The sequence below is a fragment of the Melospiza georgiana genome, chromosome 3 (assembly GCF_028018845.1).
Source record: "Melospiza georgiana isolate bMelGeo1 chromosome 3, bMelGeo1.pri, whole genome shotgun sequence".
Classification (NCBI taxonomy): Eukaryota; Metazoa; Chordata; class Aves; order Passeriformes; family Passerellidae; genus Melospiza; species Melospiza georgiana.
The window spans coordinates 23,679,093-23,691,574 of NC_080432.1; the positions used below are offsets into that span (position 1 = coordinate 23,679,093).

General features: G+C 39.5%; 1 protein-coding gene across 2 annotated transcripts in view; it reads left to right on the forward strand.

Annotated features, from left to right (window-relative positions):
• Positions 1 to 12,482, forward strand: part of CLIP4 (CAP-Gly domain containing linker protein family member 4) — a 30,829-nt gene that overhangs the window by 6,564 nt on the left and 11,783 nt on the right. For both annotated transcript variants that reach the window (XM_058020578.1, XM_058020579.1), the window contains exons 6-11: positions 400 to 539; positions 1,380 to 1,473; positions 2,350 to 2,511; positions 5,666 to 5,784; positions 8,075 to 8,311; positions 12,285 to 12,420. In XM_058020578.1, coding sequence (XP_057876561.1) covers positions 400 to 539; positions 1,380 to 1,473; positions 2,350 to 2,511; positions 5,666 to 5,784; positions 8,075 to 8,311; positions 12,285 to 12,420 — 888 coding nt within the window. The remainder of the gene's footprint in view (positions 1 to 399; positions 540 to 1,379; positions 1,474 to 2,349; positions 2,512 to 5,665; positions 5,785 to 8,074; positions 8,312 to 12,284; positions 12,421 to 12,482) is intronic.

Below are 12,482 nucleotides of genomic sequence, written 5' to 3' on the forward strand. Positions count from 1 at the left end.
ATGTGACATATAGTTTTGTAATAAGGTGTTTGATGCACTTACAGTTTGGGTTGCCTGAAAGAACATGAGGCTTAAAATCTTTAAAAGTAGTGGGGTTTTTTTGTTGTTGTTTTTATTTTTTTTGTCCCTCTGGTCTTGATTTGGTGTCTTAATTTTTGATGGTTTTATTTTCTGCAGCTGGGATTGATGCATTAATGAAATACTGAAAATAGCAGAGGTCACAGAGTGCCTTCGTGATTAGACTGTGTTTATATTTTAGTATGTTCCATGTAGATTGTGATGGAAGAAAAAGAAGGAAGATGTTTTCTCTCTACTGTTCTTTGCCTTTGAGTTTGAAAAACTAGATGCACGTTAAACATCAAGATCTTTTTATATAAAGACTCTTTTCTTTCTTAACAGAGTTTTCCTTCTTCGATCCCAATGATGCAGCATGCCAAGAAATACTCTTTGACCCCAAAACATCAGTTTCTGAATTGTTTGCCATCTTAAGGCAGTGGGTTCCACAGGTCCAGCAGAATATTGATATCATTGGGAATGAGGTGAGATACAGATGAAGATCCTTGAGTGCTCTCAGTGTTAAATACTGTGTTGACAGTGAATAAAACCAGTTCATTCAGAAGCAGAATTAATCATGAATGCAGTTTCTGCCTTTTAACAAGTAGTGACTGATCATGCCTTGTATTCCACATGTTGTCAGGTTTTATTTGGAAAAAGAGAGATGATGGATGAAATTCAGTATATTTGCATAGATGGTATAAACAGTGTTTCTCTCAAGGCAGTTGTGTTGAGACCCTTCACCTTAGTGTTTCAGTTTCCTACTTAACAGTAATACCAAACTCAAACTCAAAAAATTTATGAAGGTACTGTTAAAGCCTGACCCTAAGGGCAATATTTCCAAGGCACAAAATGTGTTTCTAGTATTTCTATCCTACTTTCTTATTTTTCTTCTGGATTACAGGTTTTTCTGGGGAAGTGTAGTGCCAATGAACCCTACCATATAACTGGGAACTTCTTTTTGTTGGGGTTGTGTGGGAGTGGGCTGGGTAATTGTTGAGAGATCAAAGAACAAGGGGAGAGGTTCATAACTCATTTTCTCATGCAGTTAATTGCTTAACTTTGTAGCATGTGAAGTATATTTTAGAAGGAGCAATATAAAGTTTTTTTTAATCTGTAAATAATGAAGGTTAATTATAATGCTGTTTATTGCATTTATATATGTTGCTCAGTTCTGCAGTTAAGAGGCTTTTCTGGCAGGCTTCTTTGTTCCCAGCCATTGCAATGAATCCAGGAGTCAGTTTATCTGCAATAACTTAGGAAACAGTGGTGATGTCAGAGATATGCCAGAGCTAAAATGCGCTTGTTTTCTGCTTGCCTGTCAGATCATTAAAAGGGGTTGCAATGTGAATGACAGAGATGGACTGACTGATATGACTCTCCTGCATTACACTTGCAAATCAGGGGCTCATGGCATTGGTGAGTAAAAAAAAAGTCATTATAGATGTAAAAACCTAATTGACTCACATAAGCTTATCCCACTGACACTTACAGGATTTTTCCTTGCGGCAGATATTTTTTTTTCCTTTTGCTTGGTTTTCTCTGTTCTGGTGGCCATGAGCAAGGAAGATGCAGAACTGCAGCTGTAGCCATGAGGAGCAAGCTGAGTTACTGGTATGGGTATTACACACAGTAGTACCAGCTTAAACAGATACTTCATGTGGCAAAGGCAGTTTCAGACTGAGGTGCAAGCTGCAAGTTTGCTGTAATTTTTGCTGCAGTTCTTTTACAGCAGAATATTTAGGTGACTGGCTGTTCTTTTTGTTTTGTTTCTTTCACCCTGTTGATGTCAGAAGAGAACAAAGTTTATTGTTTGCATGATTATGGTCATAAATACTGGAAATGAGAGCACATTTAACTCTGTTAGAACACTCTTATTAACTTTCCTATGTTTTGTTACTTTTTTGTTGACCTGAGCCCACTTTTCTTCTGAGTTTGAGAGAAGTCTGGCATAGGTCATCTTCCCTGGTGTTGGCATTTTTTAACATAAACTTCAACATCAAATTGTGATGTGCATTTCTTTTTCTCCTACCAGATCCTAAAATTCCTGGGTTTGCTGGGTGATACAGTACTTACATTAGAGAAAAACAGATAGTGTTATTATACAGTAGAGATTTCAGCCATTTATCATAAAGGGCAAAGATTTCTGTATCCTAATCCTAAAAAAAGACGTAGTAATAGTTCTGTGAGTTTGAAGGACTTAATGTATGGGTTTTTTACACATAAACATGTGTGTGTTTTTTGAGGTCAAATAAATAAATCACTAATGCATTCTTTACAAAAATGACCCTGCAGGAGATGTTGAAACTGCTGTAAAATTTGCAACCCAGCTGATTGATTTGGGTGCTGACAGCAGCTTGCGCAGCCGCTGGACAAACATGAATGCCTTGCACTATGCTGCCTACTTTGATGTTCCAGAGCTCATCAGTGTTATTTTGAAAAATGCAAAGCCAAAAGGTAGGCATTGTGACCTTTGTTTCATGTGGTTGTCCATATTTTGTAGATCCTGAGCTGTTATATTGTGGTCTGTAAGTCTGATGTTTATTTATCCATTATACATAAATAATTTCTTATTCTTTTATTCAGCCTCATTGGTTCATTTTTATCTGAAGTTATTTTTTAGTGCTTTACTGTACTGTTTCCATTGCTGGTTTTTAAACTTGAGCTTTGTACAACACAGTAGAAGTTACAAATAGACTGGAAAGCAAACAGGTTAATGTTAAGTTACTGAGAACTAAGAGAATTTTTGCAGAAAACCAAAAATGCAGCTATTCTGGTAAAATCTTGTGGTTTTTAAGTTGCTTAAACATTGAGAAGTATGTTTGAAATTTGGGGAGAAGGTTAAAGGAGTAGTGGGGATTTGGCAATTTCATGTGACAAACCTGTGACTGAGGCAATTTTGATGTCCTCGTTTTCCCATTTCTCAGCTATGTAGAAGGTCCTGTTTAAGGAGCAATTTGACCTTAGTGTTTGGCATAACACCTTTTGGAATGATACTCTGAAGGATTGGTAGTTGGAGCCCTGTTTATACTAATGCACATGGAAATACAGAAATGGTTCTGATCAGAACTGTCTGTTTCTAATTTTGTCAGGACAGCAAAAGCAGTAAGCAGCTTTATCACTAAAATTGTACAATTGTGAATTTGTCACTAAAACTGTACAAATGTGAATGTGTTCTACTGAATATCCTTCTGATTGTGCTAGTTTGCAAAAGGATTTTTTATCTAGGGACTCTGTCTTAGCAGTTTGAAAAGCTGGTAGGCTTTTGGAGTACCCAGGGCTTGCTTGCCACATCTTGAATCTCCATGGAGGTAATTGCTAAGCAGTGCTGTTACTGGTGTCACTTGCTTAGGAGGTGACATGTGTGGGTGGATAACAAAAGACAAAATCAGACTGCACAGTAGTTAAGTCCACATCACATTTCAATAGCCTGGCTTCCATAATTTGTAGCAGCAGTCTCCTTTCAGACCTTGTTGGCATTTGGTGTTCTCCTCCTGTGCAGTTCCCACAGAAGGGGTGGGACTTTGCTCAGATTTCCAAGGAAACCACTCCGGTTATTGGGCAGTTGGCAATTCTTGGATAAGCAACTGATATTTTTAATCTCAGGAAATATGTAAAATTGTTTGCCCTGTGACATAAAAACAATGGATAGTCTGAATTAATAGAACAATTTTAACTCCATACTTCATTAGCCAGTTTGCAGAGAAGGAAGAACATACGTAGAAGGTGAACATGGTTGCATGGATCCATACTAAACTGGAGAAAAAATGGTTGTTAATATAAAAATAACTTTTCAAGACAGTGGTGTGCTGACTCTGAGACACCCATTGTGAAGCACAGGTGTTTCCTTTTGATTCACTGCTCAACTGCTTTCTTTATGACTCTGTAGTTAAAGTCTTCGTACAGATTTACTCCTCAGTTGCTACAGGGGAGAGCTAGTTTGGTCTTGGGTTTTTAGAGGTTTTGAATACAAAAATTGTGTATTATTTTCCTCTAGATAGTTTGGGGGTAGTTACCAGGTAACATTTGATATTTGTCTTTCTGTCACATCTACTATGCCCACTTAGGTTGAAGCTGTAAGAGAACTGTTCAGAAAATCTAACCATGAAGCTTCCAAGTCTGAGGAAGTCACAGAGTCTAACTCAAAAAACCAAACCATACATCAGTTGTTTTTCAAAATAGGAATACATGCAGCTGTGGCTGGCTCAGTAGCTGATGCTACTGACCAGTATTTCTGCAAACTGGTTCCTGTGTGTGCAGAAGATGTTTGGCTGTATCCCATGGAAGTTTCAATGGCTGTATACAGCTCCTCAGCTTTTAGCTGGTTTTAAACTGGTGATGTCTTCTGACCTTTGGTACATAAAGGGTACATCTGCATGAGTAGATCTCATTAGGATTGAGGAATGTGAATGCAGCCTTTTTTCATGTTTGTGTTCAATCACAGCAATTGCAAAACTGTTAAATTCTGATTGCAAATTTGTTACCTTTGATTTTTATAAAATTGAGTCAGTTGTATTAGTATGTATGAACTTAACATGTCTATACAGACATATATAACTGTATTTTCTATATTGTTGATGTTTTATTTGTTTAAATAGTGTAACTATATAAGGATGTTGATGCAGTTGGGATATACTTTGTTTATGGCATTGTGAGAAGGGCTAGTGTTTGTTTTTTGGGATGGAGACTGATACTGGAAAATATGAGAAGACTCTTCAGCCCTGAGGTGGAAAGTTTTATGTTCCTCACTAGTATTTCAAATTGGAACATGATTGCTAATACTTGTGGTGTTGTGCTTGTATATTAAATCAACTGGCATTTTTAATTAACAGTGCTATACCTAACTGACTCAAAATGACATCTCTCTTGTGTAATTTAAGAGAGGAGCCTCAGATTAAACAGACATTTAAACTCCAATCTTCTAGAACAGTAATAACTTCATAGCAGATTGAAAGAAATATTGGGAGCAACTGATGGAAATATATATTGTACTAAATCACTTCCAGTCAGATGCAGTTCTCCATTTTCCAGACTATCAGTGTGAGACCCTTCAGAGTGCAATTCTTTGAAAACAAAGAAATTATAACAATCAGCAGCTCTTACTTCATTCTTGGCCATTAGTAATTAAATCGGTGTAAAGCAGATGTATAATCAGTTTTCCCTTGCCCTACTGCCTGCTCACAAAGGAAAACAACTGGTTGAAGATGCATCTCATTTTCATGTTTGACACCTAGAAGCAATAAAATATAAATGTTTCTGAAACATTAAAAAATTAATTTACTTGCAATCCTGAAGTTAGTCACTTGTTAATCTTGGCACAGTAGATTGGGCACCCTGAGTAGCAGCAATTTTGCAGTTAAGCCATCAGTATTAAAAAATGAGTGAAAGTACATGCTCATCTTCCAGGTTGGTTCGTGGTGTGAATAAACAGATGCAAATAAGGTTGATATCCATGTAGAATTACTTCTTATATGCATTTGGTACATAAATAATGGTGTGTCTGTGTAAATGCTAACATAAACTGTAAAAATGAATGTCCTCTCAAGGAATCTGTAGGGGGAAATGTTCATGTAACATACTTGCATACCTCACATGTGATGTTTAATTGCAGATGTGGATGCCACCTGTAGTGATTTTGATTTTGGAACAGCTTTGCATATTGCTGCATTTAACCTATGCACAGGAGCTGTCAAGTGTTTACTGGAACATGGAGCAAATCCTGCCTTTAGGGTAAGGAGTTAGGCTGTAGATTCACCAGAAGGTGAAAAAGGTACCTGGAAATACTGAACAGTCTGTCCAGGATTGTGAGTAGCTAAAAGTGTGCTACATGGAGTGAGAGTGCCTCAGAAATAGATATTTGCTACCCACAGTGGATGATTTTGTATGCTTTGTCCTACTTGTGTGTTGAAGTTTGCATTTTTGTGTCATGGTCTGGTTCATTAGTTCAAATAAGTTTCAAGAAGCTTTTCTGTTTGTTGTTTGAACAACAAATTTGTTGTTCATTTATTAATACTCATGGATGTCTTGCACAGCTGAGTCCCCATGGCAGTGGGGGATCTTTTCAGAAATGGAGGAGTGTAATCCTTGCCCTCCTGAAATGCAGTGCTGTGCTTAGCAGTGAGCCTGGTGTTAGCATGAGTAACTGAGAATGCATAAACATCACCTGCTCTCCTTAGTAACCTAATAGTAGGCATAGGTTATACTGCAGAGTGTTGCTAATATGTGTCTAATATTGGGTTACTGCCACAGTCTTGGGTTTTGATTGAGTTTTGTGTTTGATTTGGGTGTTTGGGGTTTTTTTGTTGTTTGTGTTTTGGGGGAGAAGGGCTTGTAAGGTTTTCTTGTTTTAGCAAAACCAGTATCTCAGTTCTCCATTTTCAAATGCAGGGGGTTATTTTAAATGAGAAATCATAGTTGTTTTAAGGATACTCAAAAGTCTTTATTTCATGTGGCACTGTTGCTGTGAAATCTTCTGGAACATTATTGTCCATACAGTTCTTCATTATATTCAATCTAGATCTCTTGGAAGGTGGTGGGTTTCTTTTGGTCTCTCTGTTTAGTGTGCATGAGCGTGTCTCAAGTTCTCTGGCAGCTGTTGTGTTTGGGAGTCTGTTGTCACAGGCAGTGCTGCTTTGTAGTTGCACAAGCTTTCTGAGCTGCCAGGGGTGGCTGTGCCCTTGAGAAGGGAAATCCTGAGCTTCCACTTTGCTTTCCTGCCACTGCTCTGCCCCTGCTTTGTGTTTGCAGGGCACCTGGTGGGCTGAACTGTGGGGCTGATGTGACCAAAATAATCTCTAATGCCATGACTACAAACTCAAACTCCCCACCCAACTTTAACCCAGCTATTTCCTGTTTTTAAGGTAGTGTGATTTTTACTTACAGAATGATTGGAGATTTTTAAGGAATGGTGGGTGTTGAATTGCTCAAACTTGCAATAAAGCTTTGACTAGAGACAGTGAGTAGAGTTGGATTATTTGGGAACAGCAGTGTAAATTCTTAGTAAGGATTATACTTTTTTAGCTTTGAGATAGATTGAGAGGGGGTTCAGGAAACATTGAACTTCTAGTCTGTTTTGAAGGGACCAAAACAAATGCAGTCTTACTCTGCGTCACTCCTGCTGGTAATGTCTGAGTCCAGAGGCTCAGTTGAGACAAATCTGGAAGACTGAGATGATTATTTTGCTGCAGACATTGTGAAAATGGGCAGACAGCCAAAGTCCCACACCAGTGGCTTTGCTGAAGAGTGTAGGTAGGACTGTCCCTGGAGCAGCCTGACAGTACCTGTGTCTGGGCAGCTGCCTGGAGGTGAGGTTAACTCCAGGGGAGCTGGAGCTCCAACAACTTGTCCTGTCACATAGGACATGCAGGGAGTCAGTCACAGCTCTCTGGGACCAGGATGTGTTTGGAAAGGACTCTGTCCTTAATCCATCTCTCATAGGATAGTCTGTGTCTAGATAAACCTGCACAGATTTATTCAGGTGCTCGTGTGAGCCATCACATTTGCATATTTTATACATGCAACATACATTAATCAAATTCCCTCCTACATTTGGAATAAGCTTCACCAAGGAGCAAGCTATATGCTGGGTAAAGATGGATTCTTTGGGAGGAGTTGGCATTTTGGTGTTGGCATTACAGACCAGAAGTCTGCTTTGCTTCCTAATTCTGTGTTTAGGTATACATAAGTGTATAAACATAAGTGTATAAACACAAGACACGATAAACATAAGTGTCTTGTTTCAGGTATTCTGAGTCCTAATAATGTTCTTAAATTTGAAAATGTTGGTTACTTTTCAGTTTCAAAAATGAGATGCTGTTTCAAAACATGCCAGCTGTTCATGCCATTATCTAAGGATGTTTTGGTATCCTTATTTGAAAATGTGGATTTTTTCATAGTTGCTTATATTCTTGGAAAAATATCTAATAAAGAGGATTAAACACTTTGTGAAACACTGTGGTTTCACCTGGTCAGATTTATCTTGTAACAGCATTAAATCCTGTGCTATGTTCTGTTTCTACAGAATGACAAAGGGCAGATTCCAGCAGATGTGGTTCCTGATCCAGTAGATATGCCACTGGAAATGGCAGATGCAGCAGCCAGTGCAAAGGAGATCAAGCAGATCCTGCTGGATGCAGTGCCTCTCTCGTGTGACATCTCCAAAGCCATGATTCCAACCTATGACCATGTCACAGGCAGGGCCATGCTTTTGTCACTTGGCCTGAAGCTGGGAGATCGTGTTGTTATTGCAGGACAGAAGGTATGGCCACCAGCCTGGCACTGCTCTCATAATTTCTGGGGAGTCCATTTCTTACCACTTTGGAGACATACCTCAGTCTGAGGGTCTGAAATGCTTTCTGGAAGCTGTGATCTCTGGATGGCAGCAAGGAACTGGTTAGGGAAAGTAATAAGCTGAAGAGTTCTGTGATAAAGTCGTTATTATGAAAAGCAGTTTTGATAGGCATAGGCTGCATATTGTGTCTTTAAATGATTTTTAACAGTGTCCTATAGTACATCAGCATGGCTCAGCTTTTATCAACGTTTTTGGTGTCACATCAAAGGGATGGTAAAGTTGGCAAATTACTTTGTGAGTTGCCCAGCTTTGTTAGGAGTGTGCATTTGTGAAGTACTCCTGATAGTTTCCAGAAGGCAGGGAAAAAACCCTTCAGTTCTGCTTAGCCCATAGTAACCCAATTTCACTGGTGCAATGCAGCTAAAATCTTTGAAGCAGTGCTGTGCCAACTGGGTTGTTACATGGTTCTCTGGAAGTAAAAGGGTGTAGCTAATAGAGGTCCAGCTCAAATGTGAATAGCTCTTTAGAAGCTACCATGATAGCCACCTTTCTAAAAACATTTTAAAACTGTAGCATTAATATTGCCTTCAGTATTCAGACTTTTTATTTGCTGTGATAGCAAGGGATCTAAGTGCTAGAACTCTTTCAGAGAAGTACTTTTTTCCTGGTAAATACTGAAAGCATTTTTGAGCAAAATTTTATATTTGAACAGCTTTCACATTAATAGCTTTCCTAATATAACTTCAGATTTGTAACTGTCAGAACTGAAAGGTTCTAAAGTGATCTCCAGCAAGAGTGTGAAGCAGCTCCCATTGTGTATTTTAATTTGGTGTATTCTTGAAATTGGGTCAGGGAAAGCAAAGGAATCACTAGCTATGCAGAAGGCATTTTAACTGGTGTGTGTACAGAAAGCCACTTATTCTTTAAAGACAGAAGTTTCTTTATCAGAAATCAGAGTGGCAGCAAGAGGAGATAATGTAAGTGCAAGTTGATGGAGGCTTTAGAGCAAGAAAGTGATGAAATTGGTGCTCTTGTGTAAGGCCCACAGAACAGTTTGTGCTGTAATGTGCTCGCTGTGCACGGACAGAGCTGCCTGGGTTTGGTTGCTTTTATTCTTCTAATTGATTATGCTGTTACAGTGTTTATAAAGAAGTTGTTGGAAGCTGGTTTTGTGCTGCCAAAGGCCAACAGGGCTTTACAGCTAGCTTGTTTTTCTTCAAGGGAGCCAAATCTGTTCTAGAGCAGGTGGGAAGAAGGAATGTGATTGTGCTTTTTGAACTTCCATTTCTACAGCAGCTTTCCTCCCTTCCTTCCTTTGTGTGCAAGGAGCTGTTGTGCAGTACTCCCACATTGCTTCTCACCCCTTTTCTCCCTTTGCCTGAATGGAGAAGTTGTTCTCAGCCCTGCCTTCCCCTCCCCCTCGATACTCCTAAATTCCTGCAGGGTGGAGCAAAAGTGAAAACAGGATGAGTAAAAATGGGGCCCTGTTTTTAACCTTCTCCTGGATCAGTTCTCATTCTGTGTCTTAGTTTGGAAAAACAGGTGTCTGCTAAGGAAGGCAGGAGCCTCCCTTGAAATGGAAAATGTAAACCCCCTCCCTCTGAATTGCTATAAATTTTAAGTACAGGGGCTCTTGGGCAAAAATATGGGAGCAGGAATAACAGTTCTTTATTAGGGAAGAAAATAAAAGGATAAAATAGACAGTGCAGTAAACCAAAATAACACTGACCGAGTCAGAACCCCACCTGACACCTTGTTGGTCAGGCTGTTGGTAGCAGTCCAGTTGGAATTGTGGCTGCAGTCCTCTTGGAGTGTCAGGTGTGGCTCTCTTGGAGCAGAGATCCTTTAGAAAGGGTGTAGTCTTCCTCTGAAGATCCAGTGGAAGAGACAGCTGTCCCTCTGGGAAAATCCAGTGGAGAAGCTGTGCTGGTGTTCCAGAATCTCCAGATTATATCCAGGTAACAATGCTTGGCTCCTCCCTCTGGATGGGGCATCGCCCAATGAGATGCTGAAGCTCTTATTAGCCATGCAGTGACATTCAATAGCCTCTTATCAGCAGATTTCTCCCTGAAGGGGGGAGTGGTTGTGGAAGAGATAAGGAAGACTGCCCACTTATCAGAAGACAACTGCCATACAGATGGCAAATAGAATACAATTTGCCTTCCCCTCCCCCTCGATACTCCTAAATTCCTGAAGGGTGGAGCAAAAGTGAAAACAGGATGAGTAAAATGGTGCCCTGTTTTTAACCTTCTCCTGGGTCAGTTCTCATTCTGGAATATGGAAGCTGGGTTGAGGGCACTTGGAACAGCAGCATTTTTGGAGCTTTATTTACAGGTTCCTGTTGTCTTTGCTGCTTCTGCAGTCTCCTAACATGTCAGCTTTAATGAAGCTTGAAAGCCAAGCACAGGAGATGCCAGAGGGAGAATGGATTCCTCTCCTGAGTGCTGCTGTGCCTGTCGTTGTGGTTGTTCTGCAGGGTAGGAGGCTGTGTAAGCAGGTGTTCATGTGTACGTGACTGGGGGTCCCACAGCTCCACCAGCTCCTGCTCTGCCAGGCTCAGTGTCCATTTGGATCACATCTGGTGAAATGAGGGATCAGCAGCTGGGAGAAAACTGCTCCTGCTGTGTCTCATGCAAGAGAGATCCCCTGCTCCCTTCCTTGCACAGGTCCTTGGCCAGAATTGGAGCTGCAGTTTTGCATCTCCCACCTTCAGTTTAAGATGCTGGCTGTTCTCCTCTCTGCTCAGTAAATGCCCTTTGGCTCTTTGTGCCTGGAAAGCAAGTGGAGGAATTGTAGGAATCTGTGGGGCTGCTTGGCTGAACTTCCCCTGGATGAATCGGATCCCTGTGTCAGTAGCTGAAAGGTCTCAGTCTAGATTAGTGTGACATACCTGCCTATAACAGTCAAGTTTCAAGAGATCTTCAGCATAAAAGAAGAGGCCCTGGGTCGTATTTATTTCTTTACAGACATTAGGAAAGAGTACCTGGAAGGTTTTGTAGTTAAAAAAAAATTGTTTCTATCTGTTTACTCTCTGAGGCTTGGGTTAAACAGTGGAGTCATAGTGTAAAATGAACCAACATTAAAGTCACATGAGATGAGGAAAACAGAGCAACTGAAAGATCAAAGTTTTTTATTACTAAAACTAATTTAAAAATCAAATATAAAAATTAATTTAAATCAATGTTAAATGCAACTCTTGTAGTTATTCCTTCCCTGTTTGGTTGAAGTGTGTGAACTTATAATGTATATTTGTGGAGAATGAGGTTTACCAGCAGGACTGGTCTGTCTTGATATTCTTCATATGCTTATCTGTTCAGAGTTTATAGTATTTATTGAAGCAACAGCAAATGTTTAAAACATTTTAAATGTTTAAAACATTTGCTGGCTTTTAAATTTTTTTTTAATCATAAAGAGGGAATAGAAGACTTATGAATGTTTTCCAAAACAAAAATTATGCTCTGAAGTTTACTGCTGAACCATTGCTATATATATATATATATAAATATATATGCTTGTGTGTATTTATGCACACACAGATTTGTCTAATATTTCTATGGAACCTCCAGTTCAGGAAGATACCTAGCCCTGATTCTGGAATTATTCTTGGATAAACAGTGCAAGTGAAACCTCTCACTGGGCATGTGCTTGCTAACCTAGAGCTGTGTTTACAGTGGTTCTTCCTGTCTAATTCTTGTCTGTTGTGGCATCTGTCCATAATGTTTAATGCAAAATGCACACAGAAGGAATAAGACCTTTTGGAAAATGTATTGAGTGGTGTTGAAAGGTAGTAATGTGAATAAGTGAGGGAAATGATGTTTGCATTTTTGTAGTGACTTGTCTTGCATTTTGGAGATGACTTGCTGTCTCTTTCATAACCAATAGTATTTTCTCATGAACAATACTTGTTTAACCCATTCTGTGTTGATGCTTTTTCTCTTAGGTTGGTACTTTAAGATTTTGTGGCACAACAGAATTTGCCAGTGGCCAGTGGGCTGGTGTAGAGCTGGATGAACCAGAAGGGAAGAACAATGGAAGTGTTGGAAAAGTCCAGTACTTCAAGTGTGCACCAAAACGCGGTATAGCCTTTGTTTTATTTTTTTTCTTCAATTTTTAAACCTCCAAATTTAAAGAGTACTGG